At 35.4% G+C, this 16,609-nt stretch overlaps 1 protein-coding gene across 1 annotated transcript; it reads right to left on the reverse strand.

Annotated features, from left to right (window-relative positions):
• Window positions 1-359: 359 nt before the first annotated feature.
• LOC145583029 (putative ATP-dependent DNA helicase CHR12) lies at window positions 360-16,168 on the reverse strand. The gene is made up of 12 exons (XM_081640134.1): window positions 15,715-16,168; window positions 15,118-15,274; window positions 14,030-14,094; window positions 13,499-13,687; window positions 12,960-13,109; window positions 12,418-12,801; window positions 9,312-9,571; window positions 8,990-9,208; window positions 7,792-7,999; window positions 7,555-7,708; window positions 2,016-2,618; window positions 360-1,507 (listed from the first exon to the last, which is right to left on the reverse strand). Exons 1-12 carry the CDS (start codon window positions 15,955-15,957, stop codon window positions 762-764), a joined length of 3,378 nt encoding a protein of 1,125 aa, XP_081496260.1. The 5' UTR covers window positions 15,958-16,168; the 3' UTR covers window positions 360-761.
• Between the last annotated feature and the right edge of the window lie 441 nt (window positions 16,169-16,609).

The raw sequence follows: 16,609 nt of genomic DNA on the forward strand, positions 1-16,609 counted from the left end.
GAAACCGAACTATCAAACCGTTTTGACAGTGCTAATTATAATTCTTCTTTAAGAAAACTGAATTTTACTGAATCGAACTTATTTTTACTGAACTGAAATTATTTTGACTGAACTGAAATTAATTTTACTGAACTGAACTTATTTTTACTGAACAGAAATTATTTTTACTTAATATTATATTTTTAAGGTGAAGAGAACAGGACTTAATTCTTGTTTGTTGGGATAATTAATGTTTATAAACATTTATTAGTTTGTTAATTGAAATATTATCGAAGTTTACCTATGCATAAGAAAGGAGCACCATGCTATAGCATTGTACCACATTTTGGCAACCTCTAACTTAAAACTCAATTTCACCCTAAGCTGAAGTTTAAAATAATAAGATCTACCACCAAAACCAATGAAAGTTCTCTCAATTTTTACATGTAGCATAATATAGTGCTACTTAGATTTTCAGAATGATAGGAAGCTTCACAATTAATCGCTAAATAGAGCCTAATAACAACTAATCACAGCAAAATATAAGCCGATCATCCAATCCCAGCCCAGAAGTCCCCAGGTGCAACAGCTTAGATACAGTTCTCAACCTTCGTCAATGCTCATCAGGGGTTGATAAAAGGCCATAGTATCGATCCTCTCCTTTCAGCTATTTCAATGCCATCAAATATCTCAACCCCAATCCTAAAGAAATCCCCAGGTGAAAACCATTCAACTATTAAACTGCCTTCAAGGAGACGATGGAAGGGCAGAAACTAAATAAATCAACCCCATCGGTTTCCTCGGCCACTGGAATTCTGACCCCTAGAAGATTCAGACATAGAGGTTGAAGATCCCAAAACATTAATACTTGATCTCTTTTTTTTATGGGTCTTCCATGTCAAATTCCAAGCGTCACTTCCACTTCCATTTCCATATCCATATCCACCATCATCTTCATGTTCGGGTGTTCCAAAGTTCAGCCCATTCATCCTCATCTTCCGAGGGGAAGGATGAGGAAATTCTTCACTCTTTCCATCACTGAAACTAGTGATATCATCATCCCCAAGATCATATACCTTTTCCATTCCTCCATGATTATTGTTCGGTGAGTTGAAGTTCTCAGAGGAAGCAGCTTCCTTCCTCTTCTTCTTGTTAATAGCTGAGGACAAGTCTTCTCCATTCTCTACAGCTTTTACCCATCGTAGGTCGCTGATGGTGTCAGCATAAATCACCTCTTTTCTCTTCCGCTTACCTGTTATTTTGCCCACTTCATGATCAAAACCTTTGCTTCGCTCAGAGGCATCAGTGTTAACAGTGTACACCCATTCTGGCACCTCATGGTCTTCCATAAGACGAGGTCTGTAGTTTTCCTTTTGCCTTCTCTCTTCATCCATTTTCTCAAATAGCCAGAACTCTTCATCTGTTCGAGCTGCCAACCGGTTGATCTCTCTCTCACTCGGAATATCGGTTCCAAGCGCGCTTGTTCCTCTACGCATAATCACTTCCAACATCTCCTTCCTGTCCTGAGCTGCATAAACCAAATAAAATTTTCACATGGCATGTACTTGACTACAAAAAGTAAAATACAATAGATGAAGAGCCATAAATAGATCAAGCGTCTCAAGAGTCATGAGTTAAACATAAACTGCATTCAGTCAATCCCTTGACAACCACAGATATAGAGGCAGGGGATGGATAGCACATGTGCAAAAGAAATGAGAGGTAAAAGAAAAAGAAAGATGCTACAAGAATTGCTGGGTCTCTATCACAGAAATATACTATCCACTTCTCATACTTCCACCCTTGAACATAAAGAAAGGGGAGGATTCCATTATCTTCATAAGTTCAATATATGTATAAAATGTATTGAAATTCCATGGAAAACACTATAATACAAATTACTCAGCTGGTAGGCACAAGAATGCAGGACAACGACAGCAATGCCAGTTTTTTTATTAAAAAATCAAATTACGGAAATATGCTTGCGGCTCCAATAAGAAAGGGAAAAAAAAAATTAGAGAGAGATGGCAGCATACCTGTTGATGTTGTATTGAAGAGCCCGGCCTGAATTACCTTGGCATCTATGCCCATTTTCTGTTTTGCGCGTTCCAAAATTACCTCTTCTATAGATCCAACACTAACCAACACGAAAACTCTCACCTCCTTCTTCTGACCAATACGATGGGCCCGATCCTCAGCCTGTTGGTCCATCTGGGGGTTCCAATCACTGTCGAATATAATCACAGTATCTGCAGTCTGTAAGTTCAAACCCAGACCTCCTGCGCGAGTACTGAGAAGAAAGATGAAATACGGAGAATCTGGAGCGTTGAATTCTTTAAGTAACGTCCCTCTTTCATCAGTTTTTGATGAGCCATCAAGTCGAAGGAACCTGTGCTCACGCATTCTAAGATAAACTTCAAGAATATCCAAGAGACGAGTCATTTGTGAAAACAAGAGAACTCTATGTCCAGATTTAGCCAGTTTAGGAAGCAGTCGATCAAGTAGCTCGAATTTTCCTGATGCTCTCACTATCTCATCGCTACGCCATATATTATACTCTGGCAAGAACAAGTAAGGGTGGTTGCAGCACTTCCTTAACTGCATTGACAGATTTTGTAGGCCCTTTGATTTCCCTCGCTCTGCAACATTCAATTATAGATTTAATGATCATCCAAAAGGCACTACAACGATGATAAAGGCAACAACAACAATAACAACAAAGTAAATCACAACTACAAATCTTGAACTCATACTTAACAGCAAATCATAATCTCCATACCAAAGGCAAGCATACATGTATTTGTTGTACAGATGGAGTATTTTGCACCGGTCATTACGTATTGGACAATTGGGTTCCTTCTCCTCAATACCCTAATACCTAGTGAAACGAAACTTGAGGCATATATATATATGCACTCATTTCTACTTATGTTGTATAGCAGGGCAGTTTCAACCTTTGGGATTATTATCAACTGTATTAAAGGTCTGAATGCATTCATTTTAACCCTTATTTAATGGTACTAAATTTCCTTCTTAGGCCATAAAATATCCTGTTTGCAAATATAGAAGTTCTGTACATCCAACACAGACCGCTATAAGTAGATGCCTTGCCTTTAAGTATGGAGATAATGTTAAAGTATTACATAAGAAAGACACAGGAACATTTGCAAGTTATCAGATTATCAGTTGTAGACAAATTGAATCCAGAGAGTCAAACTGTCTTCAAACACGCACCACCAAAAATATATAAGCGAAGTAATAAAGAACAAAGAAACTAACACAAGAGCAGTGGGATAAATTATACTAACATGGTTCAGTAGTTAAACAGCACAAATTAAGTCCCTACTAAATCAAGAGACATCCACATGAGTTTGGTGCTCTCCATTAACCGCTCAAACCTTGTGCTCAAAGAGTTCTCGATCCTCAGTTTTCATAACCCCTTTTTTTCCAACACTTACATATGCTATAAGTTCATTTCTTTTTCCCTCACGCTGCATATACACCTAGCATAAGAATTCTAACACAGCTAAGCTATACAAATTCCCACCTCCACTTCCACAGTTCCACCATCACTAGAAGGAGAGAAAAGATGAGAAAGGACCAATACCCATGAGCACGAGCAGAACAATGTCTGGGAGCAATTAAGGAAATACTTCAGTTTTAAACTCAGATACAACGGTATACTAATCTGGTCCAATACAAAATTACTATTTCACTCATGTAATAATTAACCTCTTTCTTGAGCAATTAATACTTCCAGGTCTGGAACCAATCTCTGCTGATCCTTTCTTTTTTATACAAATGCGAATATTGGGTATCTAAAGTACAAAAAAAAAAAAAAAAAAAAAAAAATATATATCACATTTTTTAAGGGTGGCAAACAAAGTTGTCAGCTTTATTATTAATCTTGCACACACAAGTAGTGACTTTGACTGTTCCCACATAGTAAATCTATATAATCATCACAGCTTGCTTTTCTCAAAAAGGATGTTATAAGTTGGCTCACAACAAGGGGACAGGCGATTACATGCCTTGCTGAGAGGCGAGCAAATGCAAGCAAATATATAAGGATCACATTAAATGCATATCTAAAACACAAGGATTGTCATTAATCTGCCTTCAAGTCATTGGAAATTTTCCTAGATTATTCAGCTTCAATAATGCATTATTTCATTCTTTCCGTTTCGTGTCCTTATCATTGTTCAAAAGAACACCCCCATTCAGCAGCTAAAAGGGTATGAGGGCAACTTCTTTCTCCTTGTGGCTGTTAACATGTAATCCAAGTCCAATCTCTTGAAAGCCCGCATAAGGTATGGGTTCTTTTGGTTAAAACTAAATAGCTACAAAGGCAAAAATAAAAAAGATCTGAACTAGAGTAGAGACTATATCACAAAGCTTTCCCGAAAAACTATGTTACTTGGACTTTGAAAACGGGCAAGTGTCAAAGTGTCAGACATGGCCATTAATAAAAATTTTGCTTTTGGTCCAATATGAAGTGTAACACCCCATATACGAGTTATGAGGCAACAAGAGCAGCCAAGTTGATATTAGGAGAAAAGTATAAAATCATTCATTTAATGGTGGGGAAAACTCATGCGATTTTTTAATCTTCATAGAAGAGGGGGGGGGGGGGGGGAATTGATGGTGACAGTCTAAGTCATCATGGCAATATGACATAAGTTATGCCACACAAGCAACAAAGCTATCTCTACCTCTAGTGCACCCACTCGCTTTAGAGACATTTACAAAAATTTTAAAGAAGTTAAGAGTCAGTAGCAGATTTATGTTAATAGGAGAAGATCCCAGTTCTTCCTCACACATACTATTAACAGCAAAATTCCATCCTAGATGCTATTACCCTCTTAATTATAATCAACAACTTTTGTGTCATGCGGATATCGCCTTTTAATATGCTACTAAACCTTTATTCCAATCAATTAGTCTATTTAATCTAAACTGTATGGTTGACATAATTTTCACCTAAATGTCCAAAGTGTAGCTAATTATTTTTTTAAATAAGCAAAAGTAAATCAATTGCATTTGGACTAAGGCTTTATTCTTTTCAACTTATAAAAATGAAGGACAAAGCTAGGTTTGGAAACAATTTTCATTTTCTTGTTATAAATACAATCACAATTATGTTCTAAAAAATTTGCATTTCCGGTTATAACTTGCCATTGTTGTGTGTCATTGATATAATGACAATAATTGTTATTGTTGTTGCTATAATAAGTTCAACAATAATAGTAACAAGTACTCCCACTGTTTTTTATGTTCTTCTACTCATTTAATATAGATAAGCAAATTAAGAAAATGCTAGAAGAAGGTGAGTGGGAATAACATAAAGTAGGATAAAATAAGATAGAGTGTAAAAAGGTAGGTGAATGTAAGAAAAAGATGAATAGATTATAAAGATAGTGTGGAAAGGTGTAAATGTGTAATTAATATGGGGTTAAAGGGTAAGATGGTAACTAGGGTAAGCTTAAAAAACCGGAAAGAAATCTATAATTTTTTTTAATATATTTGTTAAAGCAAATGCAGAAACAAAATTCCTATTTCTCGTTTCTGCTATAATAGGTTCTAATCAAATATCAATGACTATTAGCTGATTACGATCATCGTTTTACACAATTTTTCTTATTAATCTTTAGAAATTTCAAAGGTACTGTATTTCTCTTTAATACGTGCCATGAAGCAATAATATTATTGTGGTGATTGTTAAATCGGCTAATCCTGAATCCTAATATCATTCAAGATTTTTTTGCTTATATGTCATTATTAAGTTCACTTGTTACTTTTGTAATAGTTCCAATACATACATACTTACTAATCATGATAAATACATTATCAGAGATCCGATAATTATTGTGGTACATATATATGATATTGATTCTTGCTTAATCGAATCTATGTTTTACTTATCACATATCCTAAGTAAGATTTTATATGGGTTTTGGGATTAGTTTCATACAATAGTACTTCATCTATCCCACATTTTTTTGCAAGTTTTTAAGTTGTGATTCACAATATTATAACGAATTCCAAAACTTGTAAGTAATGTGTAATAAAGGAAGCAAATACTTTGTATTTTGTATTTTTTTTTTTTTTTTGTGAGCCACAAAGGCGGGTGATGGGAAGCTCTAACCAACTAAGTATCCCTCACTCTCAACCAATCAGAATTGTAAACAGACAATATAGATAATTATCCTAAAACCAATAATGAGGGAATTGTCATTTAAGTTAAATGTATGTTTTATTGATTGATTTCATTATACTCTCTTGAATTCATGATATGAATCCACAATACTGCCTCATAATTACTATTGTTCGTCATATACTCCCTTTGTTCCTTAATGACTATCCTACCACGGTTTGTTGTGCGGTGTGTTACACTAGTTTTCCTAACAAGGAGCAAGAACTGAGACAAGTAATTATAGGGAATTCGAAAAATCTCTCGACATAAATATAACTTGATAAAATAAATCTTGTTATTTTTTAGATGATAAAATAACTGAATCTGATAAGACATCTATAGTAATTAAGGTATAATAAGAACTGTTATATGAAGACTAGTGCATGGCTGTTACAGTGATCCGAGTCATTAAGGCTGCATTGTTTTTACATTCTAGGTGTTGCACTATCTTTGGTGGATAAAGGCTTCATTTGTTTTGACAATAGTTGCACTGGTTTGGTGGATAAAAAAACCTAGTGGGTTGACATGGAGACTAGAGAGGGACCTCTGTGCGTGCGTGCGTGTGTGTGTGTGTGTGTGTGTGTGTGTGTGTGTGTGTGTGTGTGTGTATTCTCTGTTGTGTGTGTCTGTTTATAATAGAAGACAAAGTGTGGTGGTAAAGGAACCGTCATACTCCCTAGCTATGGCACTTCCTAGATCTGGGTTAAAAACCACTGGGAATGACATGGAGAGGGGGGCTTGGCTTTGTTCTATACTCCCAAGCTATGGCTCTTCCATCCCCAGCCCAACAGTACTGGAGCAGCTTATAATTCATGCAAAAATGTGTAATTAATAAGTTACTTCTTTGTCCAAAGTTCAGCATTACACATCTGAGTGAGGTACATGTTCAGAGAGAGAGAGAGTGCATTCTGTATTATCAAAGGAAAGCCGATATTCAAGGAATCATTAAACATCTACAGGAAAAAGAAAATGTAACCATACCGCTATAATACAAAAACAAAGCCTTAGTCCCAAAATGATTTGGGGTCAGCTAATAAGAATTGTCATAAGGACATCCGCAAAATTTGGAACAAAGACAGGAATTTGATGAGATGAAAGCGGACAAAAAGTATGTAACCAGATTGCTATATAGCTCTAAAAATCTTCGGCGTAAAACTATTAACAATTAAATCTCCAATGTAAGTTCCCTCCATAGACTATATCCCAGCCCATCTTATCCTGCATTAATTTCTACAGGAGAGAAGCATCTGAAAAAATTCTATCAAACCAAAAAATATTAAAGCGCACCATACTAGCAACTATGTACAAAAATTTCATTGGATCAAATATAGCAGGAGGCTCACTGCTAAGAAATGCTAGAATTTAAGGAATCAATAGAATACCTGAATCCATGCCTACTCTGCCCATGTCTGTAACTTGTTGATAATAAATTTTCTGCCATGCAGACAAGTCACATTTCAATATGACCTGTGTCTTCCCAGGCAAATATTTCTCCACTTCATCTTTCTTCCTTCTGAGAATAAATGGCCTTATAACCTAACCACAGAAAATTTAATGAGCAAAACATGTCATGGTGTTATGAAATAGGATATAGACTAGAAGGATGAACGGGCACTCACATGATGCAACCGTCGAATGACCAATAGCTGTTCTTCATCTGTAAGTGCAACTTCAGATCGATCAGAAAATGGCGCATTAAACCACTCTGCAAAATTTGCAACAGAATTAAAAATGTGGGGAAGAAGGAAATTGAGCAGGGCCCACAACTCCTGGAGGCTGTTCTGTATTGGAGTCCCAGTCAGCAAAAGTCTGCGCCGAATCCTATAACTGGATATATATAAAAATTGCATTAAGTGTGGAAAATTCAATAATGAATACCAATTAGCAATACTTTTAGGCAAAAGGTAAGTAGCACTCTGAATTATCACATTCACCAAGAGTGATCACAGATTCATGATAACAGAACATCTCTGCAACCTCAAGTCCAAAATACAAGCACGATTTCATAAAGCCACATGACTTATTAAAAGGGCAAGTTTAACAAAATGCAGACAAACATATAGAGGAGAATAAATTAATAACAAGGTTACTCTGACTCTTTATCTTGTCTCAAACACTCATGTCGGACATTTGACACTCTAACAAGGGTATGTAATCCTTACTCGACACTTCAACTTTCAACCAGACCAATGATACTAAATCACATGTTTGAATAAAAAAAAGTCATCAGAGGGAAAGAGGAGGAAATGATGTGATAAGTTGAATGTGTTTACAAAAGGGCTTGAGAAAGTTTGAACAAGAAATAGCAAACAAGTGAGCTTGAAATGTCTGTATGTATTTGTAATGTGAAATTCACGTGCAGAAATTCTTCTAAAATCAAGAATATTTTTCATGAATATCGAGTCCCCACATCCATGTCCAATTATAGGACATTGTTACCCACACTCAAATTCATATGTGATGACCATAGGTCAAGGACACTATGCCCACGGATATTTAGAACTAATGTGAAATAGTTGCAGACATAAACACTAATGTACAGCATCCAACCATAATTGAGCACTCATTCTTCCATACGAGGTCATGGTACTTCGACAAAATTCAAGTTCTATCATTTACTACTGAACAATTTTTCTCTAGAGCAAAATAAAATAAAATAAAATAATAGAATTTCAATGGTAACATGTAGACTATCACTTGTCATCAATAAAAAAAAATTAAAAAAAGTTCATTCAGCACTTCATTTGTTATATTTTATTGATGCATATTGAAATTTTGCAAGAACAAGGCAGTGAGAAGAATAAGTAGAGAACATACTCTGAGACAAGAATCCGCGCAAGAGCACACTCATGATTTTTTAATCGATGCCCTTCATCAATGATCATGTAATACCAGTGAATTTTCTTGAGGTATTGCTTATCTCTCATGATAAGGTCATAATGAGTAATCATCACACAGAATTTTTCCTCAGCGAAGTATTCTTCCCTGATTGCTTTCCTCGTCTCTTGTCGCCCATCATAGAGGACAGCAACAATACTAAATCAAAAAGAAATTATATTTAAAAATCAATTGACTATAAGTACTGTGGAATGTGAAATTTAGGAAATGACATGGCAGAAACTAAGCAGAAATTATATACCCGGGAACCCATGTTTGGAATTCATGAACCCAATTAGGTAAAACAGCCTTCGGTGCTACAATTAAATGAGGCCCACCCACGCCTTTTACCTCCAATAGGTATGCAATTAAAGCAATGGTTTGAATAGTTTTCCCTAATCCCATCTCATCTGCTAATATTCCATTCAGATTGTTGTTGAACAATGAAAGCATCCACTGGAGACCCTCTAACTGATATGGTCTAAGCTCTCCACCTTGAAGCATTGATGGTTGCTCTGTTACCTGTAGAAAATTGCACAAGCCTTATTTCTAAAATTTGTTTTTCAAGTATTAGCAAAGAATTTTCATACTGCATCGGTCATGCTCAGGGTACAACATAACCTTTAAAACTTCTATGCAATCATCTTCAAAATTAATAAGCAATAATGTAGGGAGCAATAGTTTAACGGTCAACTACAGTGTGCTGTGTGCATACTTTCAAGTCATAAACCACACATATATTACTTCCTATATGCATATGGAATTTGGCTAACCTGCCTCAAATTCTAATATCAGAGTAAGTGATTCAACAGCCTCTAGTCACAGAAGAGAGACTGCAGTTCATAGAGTTTTGCAAATGATTGTGCAATCTAAACGTTTTTACTTGTGACCAAACAAGGCTAATTTCTTTTTTTTTTTTTTTTTTTTTTGAGAAACAGTTATAGTTGCCCGGAAAAAGGTGTGCACTTTGGTAAGCGTCGAAGTGCCTGTAAGCACTAGGTATTAAATTAGATGGTAAATTCCATGGCTCAGGTGTTTGCCTCAAAGGTAGATTTGATTTCAAGTACTACTGTAGAGTTCTAGAAGAAAATAAGAACTGTTAAATATCAAATCACTTTGTTTGATCCAGCCAGCTGCTCAAGTTTCCTTTCAATAATTTAAAAAAAAAAAGGTAGTCAGCTTGCTCAGCTTGTGTCTTGTGGACAAGAATGCCACGATAAAAGCTAAATAAGATTACAGAGAATCCTGCAAGGGAAGCTCAGGCAGCAATGTGTTTGCAGCCATACTCTCAAAGGGAGGAATATCAACTAAGGTCTGAAGTTTTGGTCAAGTATATGATTCTAGACTTGTGCTGCTTCATATCAGTGGCCAAGAAAAAAAGAATGGCAAAGTGCAGAGTATCTAGAGCCAAATGGGTGTTCTCTAAAGCAGGGATTTAAAATAGCATACTGATCAAAACTGCTTCTGCTATGTTCGTGGCATTCTTGTTGTAATACTTGTAAGCAGAGCTCGGTGTTCAGCTTGCATTTAGGCCTTCTTTTTAATTACAAGAATAGTTATTATAATTTAACATAAGTGCTCCATATAATTGATGATAAGCTGCCCTATTGAAAATTAAAATAAATAAAAAATGATAAAAATTAATAAATAAATAAATAAAAGAAAATTTTACTAAAGGGAGAGATATCCCCCTACCCCATAATTGCCACAAGCCAAAGCAAAGCCAAGAAAGAGGTCCAAAAGTTTATTAATAGATTTCTGGGCCTGGAAGAGTTAAAAGTGCCATTTTCCACCTCCAAAAATAGACACCAAACAACTATGACCATAGCAGTGACTTCATAGATTTTCGTTCATTAATTTCATTTTTGATATAATTAAATTAGCAATAGAACATTAAGTAAATATTATTATGATTAGGCCTGTACAAAACTATCCGAGAATCCGAAAATCTGATCCGCAACCGATCCGAATTTTAGGATATCCGATCCGAATTTTCATTTCAAATCGGATATCGGATACAATTTCGGATATTGGTTTTTAAATTTTCGGATATCCGATATCCGAAAAAAATCGGATATCGGATATCCGAACTGATATCCGATAATTTAAAGGGTAAGTATTGAAATTAGATACTACATATATTTTTTAAAAAAAAATGAATATTTCTAAAACAATAATAATCAGACAAATACCCTCACTTTCAATCTCTCGCTAAAGTAAAACCCTAAATTCCTCCCCTTCTCTCTCTACGTTCACTGGAGGCCGCCACCCCACCTTGGCACCTTTCATAGCCACCGAGAGATGCGCCCAGCCGCCCAGATCTCCTTCACGAGAGTTATGCCCAGATCTCTTCTCCTTCTACTCGCATTTGCTCGACAAATCTCCGCCCTCTAGTATGTATTTCGAATTCATTGTTTTTGATGTTTTTGGTGGTTTGATTGTCAATTATATCTTAATATTTGTTGTGAATTTCGTTATGTTATCTGAAGTTCGTTCTTTTTGTTGGGAATTTCGATTTTTTGCTAGATTTTCGATCTATTAGTATTTGTATGGAACTTTCGATTTTTTATCTGATTTTTTCTATCTATTTGTGTTAATTTTTTTTTTATCAAATTATTGTTTATAGTTTTCTACTAGTTTAATTGTCATCTCAGATTTGCTAGTTTAATAGTTTCCCTTCTCTGACCATAATTTTTATTGCTTATTTTCTAAATATCATGCTTATTTTTTGTTTCTTATTTTCTGGAATTAGTTACTGCTTTGTGAAATGTTAGATTCTAGGGATAGGATGGGTGGTAAACTGATGATTTTGTGGAGGTTTGAGTTTAAGTTTTCTGTTGAAGAATTCAGATTCTTATTTTGTAATTGTATGTGAATAATTGCAGGTCAATGGATGAAACCGTGAGAGTGTCACTCCTTCAAATGAGGAAGGTGCACAAATTCCAGAAAATCCAACTCCACATTCTGAACCAGAAGTTCCAGAAGCTCCTAATCCAAATAAAAGACCAAATGAAGAAGCTGCTAATTTAATTTGCAAAAAAAAAGACTACTACAATGCTCAAATATATTGTACAAGACTACGGGGCTAAACGATAATAAATCGATAAAATTAATGTGATAATTTATAAGATAGGCATAATCAATTTTGAGTTTTCAATAATATCGGATAATGGATATCCGAAATATCCGATCCGAATGATTTCGGATATCGGATATCCGAAATTTTCGGATCGGATTCAGATATCAAATTTAGACATCCGATGGATCGGATATCCGATCCGAAATGGGATTTCGGATCGGATATCCGATCCGTGAACAGGCCTAATTATGATCCCAAAGATCCATCTCCAAATTCCAAACTTGTTTACCTTTTCCTGAATGGAGTGGACAGCTGAATTATACTTCTTCTGACCATCAAGTAAACTGCCTGCCTTGCCAAAATCTTCTTCGCTTGCATCAATATCTTCATCAGGGATAGGAGTTCCATCTTTCGAGACATCTAATTCTTGAATATCAACATCAGACTCGTCTAATGGCTCAATGCCATCAAAATGTTCTGCATCTTTTTGTCGTTGAACTGCAGCTCCAAGAGAAACAAGGAGATCATTTGTTTTCCCTAGAAGCATAGTTAATCTCTCATTTTTGCTCTCCTCGACCATTTTCATGTATGCTTCCTGGTCATCTTTTTTGAGAGCATCCATCCTCATTTTCTCTTGCCTTGTAGCACGTTGCCTTTGCCTTCCATGCCACGCCTAGAAAATCAATGATTCAGAAAATATCTTATACTAAATAATGCCTCCACATCCTCTATTCCCTGGCCCTTCCCCTTCCCCTTTCCCTCACTTTTCAAAGATTTTTACAGCTATCAAAGTCGCAGAAAACTGACAGCAAATGGAAAAACATAAAATACCATGATCCCATCGTTCCTCTGTTTCCGGCGTTTTGAAATAGAACCAACTTGTAACTGGAACTCACGAGCTGCATTGAGCAAATCTGCAAAAAATTTCCTTTTTCTAGTCTCCACAAAGTTCTTCTCCTCTTCTTCAAATCTGGATAATCTCTGCAATTACACAGTTCACCAAATCAATATTATACACCAACTATTAGCTTACTTCTGAACATAACAATGACACTAAATTTGAAATAGAAAGTTCTGACTCAAATTTGAATCATCCTTTAAGGAAACTAAAATATGCATAACAACCCTTAACCAATTCCCTTTTGGAGATAGTGTGCTTTCATCAGACCTTCACTAAATCCTTTGGCCTCTGATTTCAAATGTTAGTCAGCTAATCATCATCACATGCACAACTTTTTTGAAGCAGTAGATGGAAACTCTACTAAGCGCAAAACATATAGAAGGGAAGGGGATGAAGAATGTACTCAAGTAAGAAAGGAGGAGATGGAAGAGAGTAAGACAGAGGGAGACAGAAATAGTAATCACATCACCTCTGCATCTCTTTTTTTCCTCAATTGATCATCAGCATCTCTAGCAAAAGGGTGTCCTACACCATAATAAGGACGGGGCAATCGTGCCATCCCCCAATCAAATAACTGCTTTTCAGGATGAACACATTTGAGGCGCAGCCAATACTCTGAACTTACTTCAGAACGGACCTTACTTTGCAGATCTGCAAGCTGATTGAATAGACAAAACAGAGCATGTTATCCAGCCAGTTCAAACATAATATTGGATAGACTACACATTCAAATGCTTATAAAAACAAAAAAAAAAAAAAAAATTGAAAGAACCCTGGAGAATTCAGTGACATCTGAGATCTTAACAGTCCTGGCTCTTGATTCAAAAGCTAGTCATAACTCTCATAAAGTAGGCAAGATTTGATACAACAAGCTCAGAAGGTAGGTACTTACCCAATTTTGTATTGGCTTAACTTCTTTTTTTTTTTTTTTTTTAAAAAAAAAAAAAAAATAATAATAATAATAATCAAACAGCTCACAAAAGAATAGCATAGCATTTACCTTGAGACCATAAAGCTCAAGCAAGCACTTTGATTGCAAATCCTCGCCTCTACTTGAAGGTAGCTCTGGTTTTATAATAAATAATTAGTAAAATAGAGAGCATAATCAACATATTAAACTCTCATAGGCCATGAAATGGATAGTGCAACATATCAGCAAACTTTAAGGGAAACTTTACTTGATATTTAATAAAAAAAATTCAATTTTATTAGCGAAATTAACCTAATATAGCCCATCAAGTTCAACCATGCAAGTAAAGTAAACAATAAACGCATCACTGCAGTCCATAACACACAAAAATCTGGTTTACTGTGGATCAGTGCTAATTTTACCTAAAAAAAGTATAAATACCTTGTTAACAGAGTTATACCCCACACAAAAGAAATTCCTTCCAACTAAAGATAACCCATTTCACCAGAAAATAAAGTTAAAGTACCATTTCACATTCACAGAGCTGGAGAAAATAAAGTCAATAATACATCAATTCATTGTCTTAAATCATCAATGCCTAAGACATTGTGACCTTGCCAGAAAAGAGGACACAATGGGCTACTGATGCTTGAAAAGCGGACAGCTGAGAATTAAAGGACTACAAGCCCTAAATGTATACTTTCAAAGATTACTACATGCAAATGCATGAAAGCACCACAATGTGGACAAAGTAAATCCTTTAGAATACCCTTTCTTCATCAATAATCAAACACCAGTTCAACAAGCACAGCTGAGTTTACGATACACATATTTAGCACAATTATTTATCACACTGAAAGTTGTAATTAATGGTCCCTCCATAAGCAAGAGGATCTTCACGGGCAGAAAGAACAGCCATTGGGAGCAGTAAATTACTTTACAGGCCCATATATTAAACCAATCATGTGAGATGTGCGATTTTGAAGTTCAACAACTTCCAAGAATCTTGAGAGTAAGCATTCTCCCAATGAAGCCACTAAGCTCACACTCACGAATAAAAGAGCACAATATACTATTTATGAATAACAACTCAATAACAAGTCAAAAGCTAACAGAAAAGAACTCAAATAACAGGTCATAACCTAACAGTGATACAAAGTATGATAAAATACACCAACCTTCAAGTTCAGTCAAACGATGCTCAACCCGGCTCTGAAAACGGCTCTCATTCAATTCTGTCAGAGCGCTACTGGACATGCATTTTGGTCGTTGCTTAACCACAGCATCCTCAAATTCCATAATTAAATCCCCATAACTAGAGATACAAGATGCGTCCTGCAACCCAATTTTACCAATCAAATCAAATACAACATCAAGCACACAACAAAAAGCTTAGATTAAATTAGGAGAACAATGTCCAACAAAATATTAATACCCAAAAATCCAATAAAATACCATAAATAAAAAATCATCAGAAATTTCAAGAATCCCAAAAAGATATCAACTAAATAATTCAATCAAGCAAAAAACAACAATTCCAATAGAAGCAAAGAAACCAAATTCTGAAAAATTCAAAACTAGAGCAGCTCAAATTCAATCAAAATCACAAATTGAACAAAACCCGGAAAAATTAAAAGAACAAACACCTAAACAATCAAATCAGCAAGAAAAAAAAAATTCCAACAAAAACAAAAACACCCCAAATTCACCACAAAATCAAAATTCAAACAAAACCCATCATAAATCCAAAACAATAAATCAAAAAAAATCCTCACTTTATTAGATTTAGGGGAAGAATCACCCAATTGAGCATCACCGGAAGGCGAAACACCCTCATCAACATCAACATCGTCGCCGCGATAGATAGAAGAAACCGAGGCGAAAACTTCAGGAGGAAGAGGAATGTCACGAGAGAGAAGATTAAGAGCACAAATCAAAGTCTTGGTTTTCTGAACATGATCAAGAGAAGATGAAGGAGGTGGGGTTGAAGAATTGGCCTCAACCACCTGAGTAACCATGGCGGGAATGAATGAACTAAAGGGTTTCTTGTTCAACGGCTAATTTGATGAATTATATCAGAAATTTGCGCCAATTTAAGGGATTTAAATCAGTCTCTCTCTTAGTATAATCTCAGTTTTGCTCTGATTAACTGAGAGAGGGAAGAGAGAGAGAAAGACCAGAGTTTGGGGTTTTGCCGTTTTGGTGTGTTTCGTTGCTTTTTGTTTTTTCCTTTTTTTTTTTTTTTTTTTTCGGTATTTTTTTGGTTTTGTTTATGTGAGGTGCGTATAATTGTTGAATTTGCTAGGAGGGTGGCGATAATGCCACGGACGAGGGTTAGCTTTTATACCCTTCGTATAGTCGCATCGTATCCTTTCTAGTCTCTACCAAGGTTAAATGTTACGAAATATGGAATTTTTTCATATTTACGATAATGTTTTTAAAGAAGAATAAAACCCTAATTTGAAAAGAAAAAAAAATTGAACAAAATTGAGGGTTACAAACCAAGTCTTTTAGGTTAGAGTTGATTTATTTGATACTCGTACATTTTAAAGTTTGAACTGAAATTTTACTTTATTAAAGATGTAGCTTATTAGTCAATGTAAAGTGAATGTTCAAACCTTGTTTTCTTTGTCATTAATGTTTAGGCATCCTTCTTGCCTCCCCTAAGAT

The sequence above is a fragment of the Chenopodium album genome, chromosome 15 (assembly GCF_948465745.1).
Source record: "Chenopodium album chromosome 15, dcCheAlbu1.1, whole genome shotgun sequence".
NCBI lineage: Eukaryota > Viridiplantae > Streptophyta > Magnoliopsida > Caryophyllales > Amaranthaceae > Chenopodium > Chenopodium album.